Genomic DNA, 19,133 nt, shown 5'->3' on the forward strand with positions numbered 1-19,133 from the left:
TGAATGCACTAAAATGACCAGCGCGACATAAACTTATGGTAAACAAATAGGTTTTGATCAACTTTTTCAATAAAAAGTGTCTGGTTGAAAAGGTTCAGGCTGATCAAAATGCAACTACAAAAGGAGTCGAAAAAATAAAATGAGCACGCCAGGTTAAACTATGCGAACCGTAGATTAATAAAACTGAAAGCTGTAAGTCCGATCTTAAAATTTTTCGCCCGCTAATTTTACATACATTTGAAAATTGATTCAACTGATATGTCTGTAGATCCGAAAATTTATTCTAGTCGACACTTTAAGCATTATACGGAAATAAATGCATGCTATGACGAGTAGATAATGCGAACGTTTGGTGAATACATTAGTTTATTGATTGAGGGTTAAAATTGGGGTATGATAATGATCCAAAAGGCTCTTTGGGGTTAACCCAAGCGTGAAGTTTGGAAACAATCAAATTAAATCACTTTGTCCTTTACAAGCCCCCGTGCTTGAGGGATTATGTACTTTTATAATTATGTTAGGCCTTAAGAAGGGACAACTCACATAAGAAAGGCAAAACATGCCGGCAAGGACGAGCTTTCCTATGGAGCAATATGACTCCCTAATTGGGTCATGACATCTCTTGGGTCTTAGTAGTCGTCTGACGCCTGCTAATTGGTTTGGGCCCATATGAACTCACTTCCATTATCGATTTGCCTAGTGAATGCGGGAGTTGGCGTGTTCCATCATAACAGACGGGGAGAAAGAGTCAAAGAGGATAATTGTGATTCTCTTGATATAGGGGTAATAACTCTCTTGTTTTCCACGTTTCAGAAAGAGGAGTGAAGTTCATCACTCTCTAGAGCAAGTCCAATGAGCTTCTTTAAATACCTTATCCTTAGAGCTCGAAAAGGAATATCATTTTAACTCATAAAACATATATACATAATTTTTCATCACTCTGCATGAGCTAATTGTAAACCCCACATACAACCCTAAACAACACATATAACCATCTAATTACAGAAATACTCTTATTGTATTTTCTAGCAAGGACAATCGTCTAATATACTTTAAATAAATATAAGTAAATAATAATAGTTAAGAAGACTACAATTATTAAATTTATATGAAATTTTGTGTGTTTAATTTTTAATATAATATAAAAATAGTAAGAGCGTCTATTAATATTGAATTATTAAGTGAAATAACTCATTTTAAAGTTATTCATGGAGTCAACATATTCTTAAGATAATACTTTCTTTAATCTTATTTATAAGAAAAATATATATTTTTTATATTCATTGAGTAATCCGTGTATATGATCTATTATATATATATCAAATACATCAACTACTCAATAGATCTAAAAAGAAAATATTCTCTTATAAATAGAACAAAAAGAAGTATTAAATATTTTAAAAAATAAAAAATTATATTAAATATGTAAAATTAAAAAAGTGCAATTTCCAAAAAGATATTTCCATATTTTATATTTTTAACATACGCCATGTTAATATTTTTCTAATAATAAGATCGCCAAAAATGATTAAAATATAACTTTTTTTTCATTTCTCTATTATTTAATATATATTTTTATTCATTTTAATAATTATTGTCCATTTTCATTTTTAATAATATTTACTTTAATCTCGTACAAAATTAAATAAGTTTACCTTTTATTAACAATTAAAACAGAAAACTAGATAAAAGATAAACAACAAAAACAAATAAAAACTAAATACTAGGAATAAAACGTAAAAACTAAATACTATGAATAAAAGATAAAAGAAGAAAATAACATTTAATTCCAATATAACAAAATAACAATAAAGTAGAGCATAGTCTAGAATAAAACAACCAAGTGATGTTGACCGGAACAATATACGGTACTTCAATTTACTGCAGTTACGCAGTTCCTAAAACCATGCAGCCAACCATTCCATACCGTCAGATCAAGATCAGACCGTTTTTATTCTAAACTAGCATTTTTAAATTATAATATAAAAAAAATAACTTTCCTTTTTCTAAACTATCTGATTAATATCAAGCGGTTACTAATAGAATAAGAGCATAGAATCTAGTTTCATATATAAGGTTGTGGTTTTTGTGACTATCATGTCACGTGTTCAAACTCGTTTGTTTGTTATATAGTTCCGTAAACAAAACAATCCAACCATGAAAAGTTCTGTTTTTTTGGGAACCATTCATAAAAAATCCTCAAATTCTGTTTCTCTATAGTATCCATTCTCCACAAAATTCTCACATATCTTCACTTTCATTCATATATATACTCTCTTCTTCTTTTTCTCTTCCCAATATATAACTAGCATTTCATCCTCATTCTTCTCTTTTGCTTAGCAACAAAGTAATCGATTATGGCTTCAAACTTATCTGATAAAAAGGAGAACCTTCTTCCGGTGAAAGGCAGTGATATTGTTGGTTTGCAACAAGAACAAGAACAATCTAGGATGATGAGTTTTAAGCAGAAGGTGAAAGGTGTTGCTAAGATGGCCTACGAAATGGGTCGTTCTGATCCGAGGAAGATTATCTTTGCCGCTAAAATGGCTCTTGCTTTGATTCTTATATCACTATTGATTTTTCTTAAAGAACCCTTTCAGGATTTGACTCGTCACTCTGTTTGGGCTATTCTAACTGTTGTAGTCGTTTTTGAATTCAGCATAGGTAATTCTGTTTTCATTGTAAATAATTTGTTTTTTAAGTTTTATATAATTGCAGGGTATGTGTTTGATTTTATGCAGAAGCTGATTCATGTAGTTAATTCATGCAAAAAAAATCATAACAATTGTTGATCAAACTTTACTTACCTATTGTATTGATTGTGTGTTCAATTTTGCAGGAGCGACATTTAGCAAGGGGTTTAACAGAGGGTTAGGGACGTTATCGGCTGGAGGACTTGCGGTAGGAATGGGAGAGTTATCGGCATTGGCTGGAGATTGGGAAGAAGTTATAGTTATTATTAATACGTTTGTTGTTGGATTTTGTGCTACCTATGCGAAACTTTACCCAACTTTGAAGCCTTATGAGTATGGTTTCCGTGTGTTCTTGATTACTTATTGCTACATTACGGTCTCTGGTTATCATACGGGGGAATTTCTTGAAACATCTATAAGTAGATTTTTGCTCATTGCACTTGGCGCTGCTGTATCTTTGGGAGTCAATGTCTGCATATATCCTATCTGGGCTGGTGAGGATCTGCATAATCTTGTGACCAAGAATTTCATGGGTGTTGCAACTTCTTTGGAAGGTATTTTTCAACATTTTTCTTATGATCACGTTTTATTTGTAGTCACTATATAATATCATGTGAGACCACGCCTCTGTAAAATGGTAAAGTTGATGGCTTGTGGTTTGTAGGTCACGTTTTCAAGTTCTGAAAGCAGTCTTTCTAGTTATAACTACATCAGATTGCAATTTCATTGTGATCAACGTTGTAACAGAACAGTGAATCGCTGCAACAAATTATGTTGTGTTCACTCAAATTATTTTTCTATCTTTCGTTTCTATACATGAGGTTTTCGAAGAAAAAAAATAGAAGATATGTGACTTCTGATGTAAGTAAAAAACTATAAGATTTTAAGCTAATAAAACATAAATTCATGACGTAACGACCTGCATTGTCTACAATCACAATGGTCATATCCGTGTCTGCAACCATAACTTAAAAGCATTTTTGGCAGTAGATTTTTTTGGTATGAATCAAGATTTTTTCTGCACGCAACCCTCATGGGTTGACCTGTTGGTGAAGGCTTGGGACCTGAGAGTGTGTCTGTGCCCGTCTTAAGGTCTGAGGTCATATCCGCGTCTGCAACCATAATTTATATATTTGGGAATGGGTGGAGTTTTATTTAGTTTTCTGCTGCTTAATCTTGTTTCATGGGTTGATTGAATTTGAACAACTTTGTTGAACTTGTTTTCAGGGGTTGTAAATCACTATCTTAATTGTGTTGAATACGAGAAAGTTCCGTCCAAAATTCTAACTTATCAAGCTGCTGCTGAGGATCCAGTTTACAGTGGCTACAGATCAGCTGTTGAATCAACAAGTAACGAGGACTCATTGGTATTGTCTACTTCATTTTTCTGTCTCTTTCATGAGTATTCTATTTTTCATCATAAATGACTCATTGACACATGTGTTATTGATCGAAGCTGGGATTTGCTGTGTGGGAACCACCTCATGGTCGATACAAAAGTCTTAATTATCCATGGAAGAATTATGTCAAAGTAAGTGGAGCTCTAAGACATTGTGCTTTTATGGTCATGGCCATGCATGGATGCATACTTTCTGAAATTCAGGTACTTCTAATCATTGCAGTGCATTTGAAACTTAAATTTTGTTTTCGATGCGACAAAAATACAAACTTTCTTCTTGATATGTAGGCTCCAGCTGAAAAGAGACAGGTTTTCCGCAATGAGCTGAAGAGGGTAGGCTCCGAAGGAGCAAAAGTGTTGCGCGAACTTGGAAACAAAGTCAAGAAGATGGAGAAACTAGGCAGGGGAGATTTGTTATACGAAGTACACGAAGCGGCCGAAGAATTGCAACAGAAGATCGATAAAAAATCTTACCTCCTAGTAAACTCAGAGCTCTGGGAAATCGGAAGCCGTCCCAGAGAAGAAACGGATAATAGTAATTCTAAGGGCCTCTTTAACATGGATCAAGATAGAAAATTTCTAGAGTACAAGTCTCTAAGTGAAGCTGTACTTGATCTTAGATCGGTTGAAGTTCAAAACAATTGGGATGGAAAAACTACGGATAATAATAATATTTCAGCTGTGCCTGCTTCTATTGCCAATGAAAACATGTCTATGAAACAACCACAGTCTTGGCCTGCTCATGTTTACTACAAACCAGATGCGAAGGCAAAAGTGGAAGAATCGAAAACTTTAGAAAGTGCTAGTTCGTTGTCTCTAACGACGTTTACATCGCTTCTGATTGAGTTTGTAGCAAGGCTTCAAAACTTGGTGGATTCATTTGAAGAATTGGGTGAGAAAGCTAACTTTAAGGACCCCCTTGAACCAGTTGTTGTGACCCCTACTGGATTTTGGAACAGATTGTTCAACTGCTTCAGATCCTAAAATTATTTGCAGTAACTGCATCGTTGAATCCGCTTTGGCGAATGCGAGATGAATCTTTAGAGCTAGAGCAAATACTTCACTTTTTTTACATTGTATTGTTAAAATGTATACAAATTTTTCGATTTATATCATTATATCAGAAAAGAATACAATTTTTAGTTCAGTGTCTTGAAAACTACAAGGGTGCTTATAGTACAACTTTCCATTAGTTCAATCCTTCCTTGAACTATGATAAACTCGACTCGTCATGTTGCTTCCCCGTGAAGACGATATGTTGGCACGGCAAGCAAGTGCTTGGCTCTTGGGATTGAGAGACCAAATTTTTCTGTCATGTCCAAATCATTCGGAGTCATATTCGAGGGAAGTTCCCAAGAAAAACAATGTACCAGTTGAGCGACAACAAGTTTAACCGTAACTAGTCCCAAGTTTATTCCAGGACATCCTCTTCGACCAAAACCGAACGGTATAAACTGGAAATCATTTCCGCGGTAATCTAAATTTTTATCCGCGAATCTCTCTGGATAAAATTCTTCAGCATTTTCGGACCATATCTTAGAATCTCTTCCTATTGCCCATATATTCACAATTATTCTAGATTTCTTTTGTAGAAAATAACCATCAACCACAGCATCTTCCGTTGACTCGCGTGGCACGAGTGGTCCCGCGGGATATAATCTTAAAGTCTCCATGATCACAATATCTAAGTAACTTAACTTTGACAAATCATTTTCCTCCACCATTTTGTTCACCCCAACGACATTATCTAACTCTTGTTGGAGATTTTTCATTACTCTTGGATGTCTCATGAGCTCGGATAAAGCCCACTCCACGACGGTTGCAGAAGTTTCAAATGAACCAGCAATCATGTCTAAGACTATAGCCTTTATATTTGTTCGATCAACGACATTGTTTTGTTCATCAGACGAATCGATCGGCTGGTTCATCCGTGACAGTAGAATGTCTATAAAGTCCTTATGCTTCTGTCCTCCATTCTGTTTTTCTGAGCTTTCTTCATGCTTCTTAACTATCTTCTCCAACACTTGGTCAAGTTCTTTATGAGTTCTCTTGTACCTTCTTCTTAAACCCTGACAATAAAAGTCAACGCAAAATTATTCAAGTCAGAAAGTTTGTGATTTGAAATCAAGAAACTGTAGGCATGATTCAAGTCAGGTGTATCCTTGACTCAATCATCAGAGCCGTCTTTGAGGATATACATACCTGAAGATCAAAAACTTTAAGAAAAGGAACATAATCAGCAAGATTAAAAGCACCAGAAAGGTTCATCCCTTGTTGAATTAGCCTCTTCAAATCAAAAACCTCGTCGATACTACACCCCAACACCATATTACACACAATATCCATTATAACATCATGCACAAACTCACTCACATCAACAACCTCACCCGAACTCGCAGATTTCTTCAACAACGTCAAAGCTAACTCCATTTCTCTCTTTCTCAAAGACGAAAACGATTCGACTTTAGAAGTACTTAAAAGCTGCAGAGTACAAATCTTCCTCATGTTACGCCAATACCCGCCATATTCAGAGAAAGCTAACCCCTTAGAACCGTAAGCTAGGCAGTGCGGGGCTTCGAGTCTTGGACGGCTAGCGAAAGCTACATCATTTGCTTTGAGGAATTGTTCGGCTGCTGAAGATGAAGAGACTATGACTGTTGGAACTTGTCCTAAACGTAGTGACATGATGGGACCGTGTTTTTTGGATAAGGCTTGGAGGGAACGGTGTGGGAGGGTGCCTAACATGTGGAGGTTACCGATGACAGGATAGCCCGGTGGACCAGGCGGATGTTTCCCGTCATGTTTGGGTTGTTTTCGACGTAGCAAAAAGATGGTGGTGATGATGAGTGTGAAAAAGAGGAATAATGGTATCATGTTATGGTTGAAACATGAAAATGAAACAGTAGGTTCTTTCTGGTTTATCATAAGCACACGTAGGTTTTAATAGTGTGGTAGCTGGTTGATAATTCAAGCTACCACTTGGAGGCTGCTGGTCATGACTCTTCCAAGACCGTCTAACCATTTTACTAATTAACTATTTCATCTCAATTACACTATTTTTTTTCCGCCTTTTTCTAATAAAACTCATAATAATATATATTATATAAAATAATAAAATTCACGTGAGTTTTATAGGATAAAAGAGTGAACGTAAATAAATAAGTTGATGTAAAATATATTAAAAAAGAGTGAATGAGTTAGGTGAACTTAGAAAATGTCAATCACTTTGAAACTGAACGAGCAGACAAACATATAAGTTGACGGAATAAAAACTAAATAAATAATGACTATAAAATTTCACCACTTTTTAAAGCTTAGTGACGTTAATAAGGTTTGTTTTTCACCATTGAAAATTCAAAGCACAAAACCTTGACGGTGGAATTCCACAATTGTTATTGACTAGTTATTAGAGGTGGGAATAGGCTCAATCCTATTAGATTTTGTAGTCTATCATATAAGTTATTTTTATATGTGAATTTAATCTTTTCGAAGGTCTCATTCACCTATTAATCTATTTAAAAATCTATTTCATTTGAATATTTGTAAATAAGAAATTCAATTATATTAAATAGACTAACGAATTAAAAGATCAATAAAATTAAATATTTATTTTTATTGAATCATTCAAGTTTACATACTAGCATAAATTTGGTGATACTATTTATTACTAAGAACTTACGAAAACAACTTATAAAATTATTCATAATATTTTTTTAATTTATTTTCATAAAATTTTCAAAATAATTAAATTTATTTTCGTATTTTAATTTAAAGTATAAAATACAATATAATAATAAAGTTATCTAATTTTTTTAAAATAGATCGGCATGATAGATTAAAAGATTTTTCTTACTTACCGCATGAGTTTAACTTGTCACTACCTCATTTAAAGCTACACTCTCCATAATTTCAGAATTTTAAAACTGATCCTGAAATAAATTTTTGATAAAATTTCTGTAGTGTATTTATAACTTTTGGTATATCGAAATTTTTGAAATTTACGTTTACAAATATTATCAGAAATTCTAAATGTATCAATTTATATCGAAAATTTTAATTAAAGTAAATTTTTTGATAATTCATATTCAATAAAATAAAATAATTTTTTTTAATATTAACGGATATTTTGAAAAGTATTGTAGTCTACTTGAAATTTTGGAATTTTCGATTGTTTATCTGTAATTTTAAAAAAAATCGGTGAAATTTTGAAAATTTCGGCATTTTTCAAATTATTTTAGGAAATATTCATCTTTTATCAGAAATTTTTGAAAATTTTGATAAAAAATGGAAAAATAGAAAATTTTCAATAGATAGCAAATTTAGGATAAAAACATGTCAATTTTAAAAAAAATGATTTTTTTAGATATATTGAAAATTTGCAAGTGTGGGGTGACAATTTAAAACCGTGCTAAATAAGCTTATAAAAAAGTTTGTGTCTTTTTTATTTAAGAAAAAGTCTGGCCTAGTCTAATCATGCGTAGATTAGCCCGTAAATCATTGTTAGTTGGTCTGACATATTTTCATCCCTACTAATAATAATTATTACCCTCTCCTTTTAAAATGATTGTTAAAAAAATTTATACACATATTAAATAATGTAATAATATTATCATAAATCTTACACTTTTATTAAATTAACCTTATAATCATATTAGAAATAATGCGTAAAATAATAATTAAAGAATTCAATTGAAAAAATAATAATCCTTTCTATATTGAAAGTTAAAAATAACATTTATTTTTGAAACAAATTTTATTTTAGTCATGGAGGATTAAGGTGCTTAGAGCTTTACCTCAATGTGGTGACATTGTTTCACAATGTCGTTAAAGTAAGGTTGTAGTCTCCAAACTATTATTTCAAAAAATTACGTTCAAGAAAGAATTTTGTTATTCAACAGCAATTAAAAATAAAAATAAAAACTATTTCAGAGTATTGAGTGTAGTGTTTAAGCTATTAAATTAAAATTATATAAAATGTAAAATATAGAAGAAATGTTAATGGATAAAAATGTGTAAAATATTTTGTGTTAAAAAATTATATTTTGTCATAATCAGGTTCGATTCTGTGCAGAGCAACAAACTCTTTAGCACATGGCTTTAAATTTTAGAATGCTTCAAAATTTTAAAAAATCTAATTTTTTTACATTAATATTAATAAATATAAAAAATATATATTATAAATAATCAAATAAATTAAAAATATACTATAATAAAAACGCAATACATTAAAAATAATAAGATTGATCAAAATTAATATAATTATAATTAAATCTTATTTCTATTAATATATAATTATATTTTTATGTGTAAATTTTAATTATTATAATTTTATTTTTATAAACTTTGATCCATTTTTAAATTAGAACTAGGTATCCAGTTTTATTGGGCCGGCCCTAGTCATAATGGTCAAAATTATGTGATATAAACTATTTAACATTTGTTTTGTTATATTAGTGTTTGACTTAACTTGTCCTTATAAAACCGACTTGTTAGGTGAGGGATATTTGTGTATATAAACTCTTTTAATGCTCTATTTTCAATCAATGTAGGACTTTGGGTTTTCTACAATACATATTAATCATAATTGTTTATGCAGATCCTAGAAGTGGTGGTGTAAGCTGTTTTTGAGTGTTTGCGCGGGATGAATCTACAAGGTTAACACTTTAATGCCCAAATCAATTTTAGTAAAGGGGATATAGTGACTTATGAATTAAAAATCATATATTTTTGCTGCTCAAGTGGCAATATTTATGTGGTAGGCAAAATTGGGTCTTCCTTGTATGGACTTGAGGTCGACCTAGAATAGTTGCCCCCAAAGCTTGTTATCAAGTCTTCGAAGGAGTTGGGTAGGGTACGTCTAACCGTGATCATGTGTTAAGAGGTGGAAAAGAGCTAGGGACAAGTCCATTAAATTCCATCTCATCATTGAGACGTTTCATAAGTTTCTTTGTACATGGCCTTAGGTTTATATGTTATGGTGTAGCGCTTCAACCTAGGGTGCTCGAGTGTACTCAAATATCGTTATGTTTTTCGAGGTATCACTTGGACTGTTGATTTTTTACCTTCCATTTGCTTTCATTCTACAACATTGATTTGTTTCATCTAGTCCATTATATAAGGGTTGCTCGGACTTTTCGAACAATTTTGTGTTCCCTCTCGTAATTGAACTTTGTAATCATGTGACATTTTCCTCTTCTTCTTCAAAGTCCTGGTAATTCCTGTTTCTTGACATACTCTCTTCTTATTAGGATTTATCATTAATGGTCCAACCCCATTGCCAAACTCTTATTGCTCTAAGTAGTTTTTTACTCCATCTCTTGCTTAGGTACCACTTTCTAATATTTTCCTTTGTATTTGTTATTTATCCTTTGTAGCGTTTATCATGGATGACTTAGAAAATGTGTGAAAATACAAACGAAGATGGTAGGGGGGAATTATCCAGTATTATCAATTAATGAGAATCATGATATTCCACATACTAAACCTCTACAAATTAATGGCCCTGATTTCCCCCAGTTTTATTGTGATGAGTGATAGTTCTAGGTCCGGAGGGAGTTATGTACAATGTGGTGATTTTCCTCTTAGGGATTTTGAAGGAGATGCATATGGGAACTCATGTAATCTATATTATAGGGAAGTGGTTGCTTGTCTTGTTTCATCCATCAAATATTACACTGATGTAAATGCATTCATAGAGGCTTTAGATGAGCGATGAGCTATCCTTTTTAGCAACACTTTTAGGACGGTACATGGTCAAGATCTTAGTGATATATAACTTAAAGATAATCTTGTCTTTAGGAATAATAATGTAGTTTTTGACATGCGTTACCTTTTGTATGACAACCGGGAAGAAGTGGTAAAGTGGGGACGTGGAGACTTACTATCATCGACAGACGTCGAGTTGTACCTTTGGGTGGATCCTGAGTTGGTGGGCATAATATCTAGGGGTGTACATAGGTTGGATTGGATCGGGTTTGGCCTAACCCGTTACCAAACCCGTTCAAAATTCAATGGGTTGGGTTCGTCGTCCAACCCGCAATTTTATTATCAAAACTAACCTGAACCGACCTGTTTATTTGCGGATTGGGTTGGGTTGGATTGAGTTGGATTCATGGGTTGTGTTTCGAATAAAAATATATTTTTTTATGATTTTTTTTGTCGATTTAAAAAAATGTCAGACAACTCAATACAATCATATTCATTTATAACACTCAATTTTGATGAAACACATTATATAATATCTAGTAAAGTTAATCATCACGATTTAACACTTGATTATAGTATAAAATTCAACAAGGCACATTATTTTCATAAAATACATAAGTTAGAAATGATACAAAAGAAAATAAAAAATAAAAATATTTAATTTTAGAATTACGTAAATTCATTGGTCTAGTAGTAGTATTGGTGGAGAATAAAATTTGGAAAAATTATGGTTATTAGCGATATATTAATTTTATATTTTTATTTAAAATAATAATAAAAATAAAAATAAATTACTAAAACCACATCAATGGGTTGGGTCAACAGGTCTGCGGGTTGCAAAACTCAAATCCGATACTCTAACCAAAACTATACGGGTTGTTATAGGTTAGGTTGGGTATATCCGTAAATGAATGGGTTCAGAGAATTTATGGGTTGGTTCGGTTTGGGTCAGTGGGTTTGTGGGTCAACCCGCACCCATGAACACCCCTGATAATATCTTTCTTTGACAATGTCGATAAGGTGGAAAAGGCTAAAATAAAAGTGGCTATTTCCTTTTATTGGTTAGTTTCCCATGTTGGCAAGAGGATTTGCAACTATTTTGACAATTACTCGGTCCCTTTCTATAAATGTCGTTTTACAAGGATGAAGTTTAGATTTCCCCTCATCGGGTTTTAAAAGGAGTTAATTAAGCATATTAACATCGCTCCTTCTCAGCTCCACTTGTCTTCATGGTCCTTTTCCAAGGTATTTCAATATCGGTGCGACTACCAAGAAAAGGTGTTGTCATTTGGCTTCGTCTTCAACTTGTTCTTTGTGCCGCACACTTCCAAGGATCTTCTATGTGGGCAAGGAATAAGTTTTCTTCTCCAAACGACTAAGATGTTTAGGGGCTATATGAAAGATGATTTCCTCCTAGTGACTCCTCGAACCCCAGCGACCCACTCTGTTTTCTACAAGGTTCATGGGGGAGAAATTACTCTGGATGGCGCCATTGCCTCCTTATCTTCCAAGTGCAGAGGTAGTATTAATAAATATTGAACCTGAAATAACTTTAATTGGGAGTTGCATAACTATGTCGTCTTCATTCAAAATTTGACTACTTAAGAGACGTTAGTGAAGGAAAAATTGGTGACCTTTTGGGAAAACCTGGGTTTTGAATAGGATAAAGGTACCAAAAATGTAGGGTCTTCCATGTAGAAAAGATGGCTCATCAATACCCGAGTTATCCTGGATGTTTCGGATGTTAAGGAGAGAAAAGACCTTTTTTGTGAGGAGAGGAAATTTATTTTATACTTGCTTTTGATATTTCTTGGATAGTTACTAATCATTTTTCTTTTTTGCAAAGTCTTTGCACTACTAGAAAATATATTTTCGGTGACACAATATTACAACGACCATTTTTCCACCGTAGTCATATCATATTTTTATACGCATGTTTTTTTATAATTTTATTTTGAAACTTTTCAGCATGGTTCCTAAAACTAGTCGTGGTCATAGAATTTTGATGACAAGCTTCGAATCCCATCATCAACATTTTTCCATTTTTCAATAAAAATAAGTGCATGTCTCTTCATATTTATTGTTATTTAAAAATTGAAAGTATAACAACTACGGTTGCTTCATTAAATTATGGTTATATGTTCCATATTTCACTATGTTTGAAGCTTGCAACGGTTGTGAAATTATTTCCCACAAAATTAAAACATAACAGGTACTTCATTTCGTTCATAACACACAAGGGTGCCCTAGCGAACGAGATGACAACGATAGCGAAATCTTCACCATCTTCATTCATTTCTGGAAACGAATATCATTTATGAAAACGAAATCGTCATCCTCTTCGAATTATGAGACATTATCATTCTCTCTCTCTCTCTCTCTCTTACGCTTCTAAATGTTTATGTTCTTCGCTGGGGTTATTTATCATGCTCTATCTCTCTCTCTCTCTCTCTCTCTCTCTCTCTCTCTCTCTCTGACGTTTATGAATGCTTATCTTCTTTGCTAGGGTTATTGGTTTCTTATTTTTAACAGATAAATGTTGCTGGATTTTGTTGCATTTCATGAATCAACGCTTTCGACATTGACATGTCATGTGTATTATTCGTGTTTCCACGTTCATGTTTTATTAAGATTTTGTGAATATGCGTTAGGTGTTGCCATGTTGCCATATTCATGTTGCAATTTTTTTAATATGCTTTAGGTGTTACCATTTTATTCATGTTGTCATGTTCAAATTTTATTCAAATCATGTGCATATATTCATATTAGGATGTTGTGTGTGTAACATTAGTGTGTCAATCACATCAGTCTTTTGGTATAAATTTTAGAATTTGTTATGGATCGTAGTTGGATGAAAGTTGGTAGATTAGGTCCGGTGTATGAGAAATGAGTTCTTGAATTCCTTGAATTCTTTGAAAAAAATGTTCTTGACAATAATTGTATCTTTTATTGTCCTTGTGTTGTTTGAGGGGATAACAAAAAACGGCCAAAGAAAGAAATATTACATCACCTATGGTGTGATGGAATATGTAAAAATTATACAACATGGACGTGCCATGGAGAAGTGGATAATAATCAAAATGCGACATCACAAATGGATGAAGATGATGAAGATATGGATGATCGACTAAAAGATATGATATATGATATTGGAGATTTGTCTTATATGAAATCCCATATTTATTATACTTCATGTAGCGACAAAGATGCACCTTATATAAGGGGTGCACCAGTTTTACACGATTTTCTGTGTTATTAAAATTGTTTAATTTGAAGGCAAAAGGCGGGTGGTCAGATAAAAGTTTCACATAATTGTTTGATTTGTGGAAACAAATGTTACTATAAGATAACAATTGTTAGATCATTGTTATGAGGTCAAGAAAATATTGTGTCCAATGGGTTTGGAGTATGTCAAAATACATGCATGCCTTAATGATTGCATATTATACATGAAAAAGTATGAAAATTTGGATCAATGTCCAGAATAAGGTGACTCGCGCTACAAGTTAAAGAACAACAATGGTGATGACAATGATAATGTTAGTAAGAAGCGTCCTCCTGCTAAAGTGTTATGGTACTTGCCAATAATTTAAAGGTTAGAGAGACTTTTTGCTAATGTGAATGACACAAAGAATATTAGATGGCATGCAGATGAAAGAAAAATATGATGGAAACATTTTCCATGTAGCTTATTCTTTGCAATGGAAGAAAAATGGTTCATTATTTCATGATTTTGGCCTTGAGCCAAGAAACCTTAGGCTTAGGTTTGTCATAGATGGAATGAACCCCTCTGGTAATCTCAATACTAACCATTCTTCGTGGTTTATTCTTCTCACGATTTACAACCTATCTTCTTAGTTGAGCATGAAGCACAAGTATATGATGTTAATTATGATGATTTCTGGACCATGGCAACCTGAAAATGACATAGATGTTTATCTAAGTCCATTAATTGATGATTTAAAACTTTTGTGGGATAAAGGTGTTGACATTGATGATGCATATTTTGGTGAAAAGTTTAAGGTGCGTGCAATGTTATTTTGCATAATCAACAAATTTCCTGCATATGGTAATTTGGTCAGAAATGGTGTCAAAAGACATAAAGTGTGTCCTATATGTGAATCCAATACATGTTTTTACCAGCTTGAGATTAGAAAAAAGATTGTTTACCTTGAGCATCAAAAAATTCTAAAACTCAACCATCCTTATCGTTCACCTTAATGTTGTGTTTGGAAAGAATAAAGATGGTCCCGTTGAGAGAAATATTTGGAAAAAGAGATTGGTGTTCTTTGACCTTCTATATTGGTCTAGACTCGACGTAAGACATTGTTTTGATGTGATGTATGTGTGTGATAGTTTGATAGGAACACTTTAAAAAACTCCAAGTAAGACTAAAGATAATAAGAATTCTCGTTTAGATATGGTAGAGATGGGTATATGACAACAATTGGCTCCATAAGATAGAGGAAAAAGATTTTATTTGCCTCTGGCATGTCACACTCTATCTAAAAAGGAAAATAAGAGTTTTTACGAGTGTTTGCATGATATCAAAGTTACCCAAGGTTACTCTTCAAACATCAAGAAACTTGTATCAATGAAAGACCTTGAGTTAATTGCTTAAAATCTCATAATTTTCATGTCTTGATGTAACAACTTCTACCAGTGGATACTTGTGGCATCCTTCCAAAAAAAATGTAAGACTAAGTATAACCAGATTGTGCTTATTCTTCAATTTTATATGTAATAAAGTTCTTGATTTTAAAAAATTAGATGAATTAGAAGTTGAGGCTAAAATAATGTTGTGTCAATTGGAGATGTATTCTCCTTCATCATTTTTTGACATTATGGTTCACTTACTTGTTCATCTAGTCAGAGAAATCAGATTTTATGGTCTGGTTTATTTAAGGTGGATGTACCCTATAGAGCGATATATGAAGATATTTAAAGGATATATGAAGAATCATCACCGAGATGAAGCTTCGATCGTTGAAAGGTACATAACAAAAGAAGATGTTGAGTTTTGTTCAAACTATTTATCGGAAACAACATCTATTGGAATTCCAAAGTCTCATCATACTGACAGATTTGAAGGTAAAGGTACTCATGGTTTAAATGTTAAGTCAATGGATCAAGATGTAATACTTGAAGCACATTTATATATATTGAATAATATTAGTGTAGTTGAACCTTACTTAGCTACTCACAAAACAGTTATAAATAAAAAATATCCCTGAACGAATGACAAGTGGTTATTGACACGGTGTCACACCCTGATTTTGACCCTGATATTCGTATCATCATTTCATTCATCATTTAGTCCTCATGATTTTATTCCTCTAATATGGTACTCCTTTTTCGTGAGCGCCAAATGATCTCCTAGGACCCGGAATTTTGGCAAGATCTCGAAGGGCTATTTTGTTGGATATTAAGTGGGCATGCCTGAATCGTTGCTGTCAGTTCTTTCTCATGCTCTCAAAAATGGGATTCATTTGGAAGAAAACTACACTTTCTTCTCAGATGACACTCTGAGATGCATTTTTGGTGATCTCGTTGAGAGCTTTGAAAATGCTGGAGGAAGTCCTGTTTTATCCATGCTAAGATCACTCAGAATGTTATTTGAGCTAGTTGCCAAAGTGACACCAAGTGCAGTTGTTTCCTGTAGTCATGTGATAGATGCACAATTTACTTGGAATTTGGTGCATTCATCTTGGATATTACATATAAATTACAACAAGCAAAGAGTTGCTTCGATTGTTGCTTTTTTGTCATCTGTTTTACATCCTTTATTATTTAATGATGAGAGCATGCATCAAAGAGACTTTGATGCCACTAGAGCAGGAAGCATCGCTCATTTAATTAATCATTCATGTGGGCCAGTCTGCTACTCAAGAGTCATTAAGTGTTACGGTGGCCAAACTTCTTCGTCAGCTGAATACAACATCTAGTTTGGGTTGGTTTGATCATGATGTTATTTTGGATGCCTACAAAATATTAATACCAATTTCTTTAGAAATGTGGGAGTGGAACATGCATCACTTATTTTATCACATTGTGTGCTTGACACGTCTTTAGAAGAAACAACTCTTGTTTATGATGCTCACGGAACATAGATTGAAGGCACATTTGATCAGGCTGCCGTAAAATTGCATTAAGTTTGTTACAATTGTCTGACCATACAAATTTGACAACAATGATAACATCAAGATACAGAAGTTATGAATCAGTATTTGTCTCATCCAATGAAATTTCAGATGCAGCATTTTGAGCTTCAAGTAGCTTCATTTGGTGCTCTGCATGTTCTCTTTCATACGCGGTAATTCCCATAATAATATCCACCAATAGTGCCTCCTAACTCATGCGGGCTGCGAGTGTCCCTAAGTGCTGTCCATACAAGGGAAGATTTGGAAAACTTAGCAGCTGCACTCTCCAGTCGCATCAATTTCCAAGACACCGGCATTTATGACTGCAATGGCTATGCAAGACAACCAAAACCACCTGTCCAGCCTCCTGCGCCAAAACAAGCCCACATCAATACCTGCAATGCAAGAAACGGGTCAGATGCAAGGGCAACATCAGATGCAATTTTCTCCACAATTTGAACATAGAAAAAAGCAGATGGAGACAATTAGAGTGTAGGACAACGGCAACTTGTTTCTCTTGGCCGAACTCTATTGAAGCAGTCAAAAATACTTGTACGTGATGAAGCAACAATATCCGTCGACGCTGCCACCGACGATCTTATCTAGAAGATTTTTCGAACAGACTTCAAAACCTGCAACAAACAACAAAGGGCCAGGCAAAACCGTGAAAACAAGCCAAATTCCAATATTACCAATTAATTTGAAAGGTAAAAGAGCTTTTGTTACCGGCGTGGCTGATGACAATGGGTACGGATGGGCAATTGGCTCACTGAGTTTGCGCTTTGGGCTCCAGATGTGAATGTGGTTCAATATCATGGTTGTGCAAAAGCAAGAGTTATAATTCGACAGTTGAATGGCTTGCAAGTGATCAAAGCGGACTGAATAAGAAAACAGAAGCCTATAAGATTAATGTGCTTTTAACCTCATTGAAAGGGTTCTTGCCGACTATCCTCATTTTCGGGGAGTTTTCTTGGGAAGTTCTTGTGGTTGATGGGGGCCATTGACTGAAGAATTCACAAAAAGTGGAGCATCATCATAGATACCAACGATCGTCCTTGCTTTGGCCCGCGGATCTCTGCAACCGATCAACATCTTCAAGACTTCTTTCGTTGATGGTCTACCGGCTGGAAGTATTATGGATACTGCTTTACTTAGACGAAAGTCACGAATTCCTTCACATGGTCACAGGCAGTTAAAAAAAAAATCAATCAATGCTCCCTCTAAGTCGCTGCAGTAAAAAGAATAGGATTAATAACTGTCAAGCAGTAAAATTCCAAAAAGTTCCCGAATCGGAATTGAGACAAAAAAGCGAAGAAGAAAGCAAGAGTGCAGATTACCTTTCTGAATCTATCACCAAACAGGTTGAACTCCAACTCTGAGCAGCAAAAGCAATACTGGAAGCTTTCTCCTTTGAAAGCCAGTCACACCAACTGAAACCCTAATCCGCAGCATAAAAGGAAGCGAGTGAGAGAGAGGAGGGGGCGGAGGCGATTCAAACAAACCCTAGCCAGAAAGAAAAAACTGAGAGAAGGAAAAATTGAGAGGAGTTAACGGCGGCCAATCAGAAAACCCAAAATCCAAAATCAATAAAAACAAACCTGGGTTAGAGAGGCGAGGAAGGAGGATTAAAGCATCATCGGAGCTATCTTCACCGCTGAAGGTGAGATTTTCACTCGACCCTCTTTTGAACCATAGTTTCGTTGGCATCGTGAGCGATTCTGAGGAAGGCGTGAGGTTTGGGAGCTTTCGAGATAGGGAGTTTCGATGAGAGATGAGGGATTGAGGGTAAGTTTGAGAGCGATAGAGAGAACAAGGTTGAGAGAGTTCGAGGCAGAGAGAGTGAGTTTGAGCGATGGAGAGTGAACGAGCTTCGTGAGAGAGACAGATCCGTTTTTGTGTTTCTTTCTTTATTTTCTTTTTTCATTTTTTAATTAAATAGAGTAATTAATTTTAAAAAAAAAAAACATTATGAAAAAATTTCCTTTAATGTTCCTAGGTTAGTTAGTTAATAAATGTTTTAGTTTTCCAATCTATCCCTCTTGGTAAACCCAACAGCCATGCGGCTGGGTTTGATTACTAGTAGACTAACAGTCCTCTTTCTATTTAGTTTTTTGTTTTAATCCTTTTTAATTTATTTTAGTTTATATATTTAAATTAGTATTAAAATAACAATTAGTTGGTAAGTGGCCTGGTGGA

General features: G+C 33.9%; 2 protein-coding genes across 2 annotated transcripts; one reads left to right on the top strand and one right to left on the bottom strand.

Moving 5' to 3' along the window:
• Nucleotides 1-2,159: 2,159 nt before the first annotated feature.
• LOC127105807 (aluminum-activated malate transporter 9) lies at nt 2,160-5,239 on the top strand. The gene is made up of 5 exons (XM_051043011.1): nt 2,160-2,664; nt 2,840-3,247; nt 3,921-4,060; nt 4,150-4,296; nt 4,381-5,239. The coding sequence occupies exons 1-5, from the start codon at nt 2,358-2,360 to the stop codon at nt 5,074-5,076; spliced, it is 1,698 nt and encodes a 565-aa protein (XP_050898968.1). The 5' UTR covers nt 2,160-2,357; the 3' UTR covers nt 5,077-5,239.
• On the bottom strand, nt 5,140-7,037 carry LOC127105808 (cytochrome P450 CYP736A12). The gene is made up of 2 exons (XM_051043012.1): nt 6,295-7,037; nt 5,140-6,161 (listed from the first exon to the last, which is right to left on the bottom strand). The coding sequence occupies exons 1-2, from the start codon at nt 7,015-7,017 to the stop codon at nt 5,322-5,324; spliced, it is 1,563 nt and encodes a 520-aa protein (XP_050898969.1). The 5' UTR covers nt 7,018-7,037; the 3' UTR covers nt 5,140-5,321.
• Nucleotides 7,038-19,133: the final 12,096 nt, after the last annotated feature.

The sequence above is a fragment of the Lathyrus oleraceus genome, chromosome 7 (assembly GCF_024323335.1).
Source record: "Lathyrus oleraceus cultivar Zhongwan6 chromosome 7, CAAS_Psat_ZW6_1.0, whole genome shotgun sequence".
Lineage (NCBI taxonomy): Eukaryota > Viridiplantae > Streptophyta > Magnoliopsida > Fabales > Fabaceae > Lathyrus > Lathyrus oleraceus.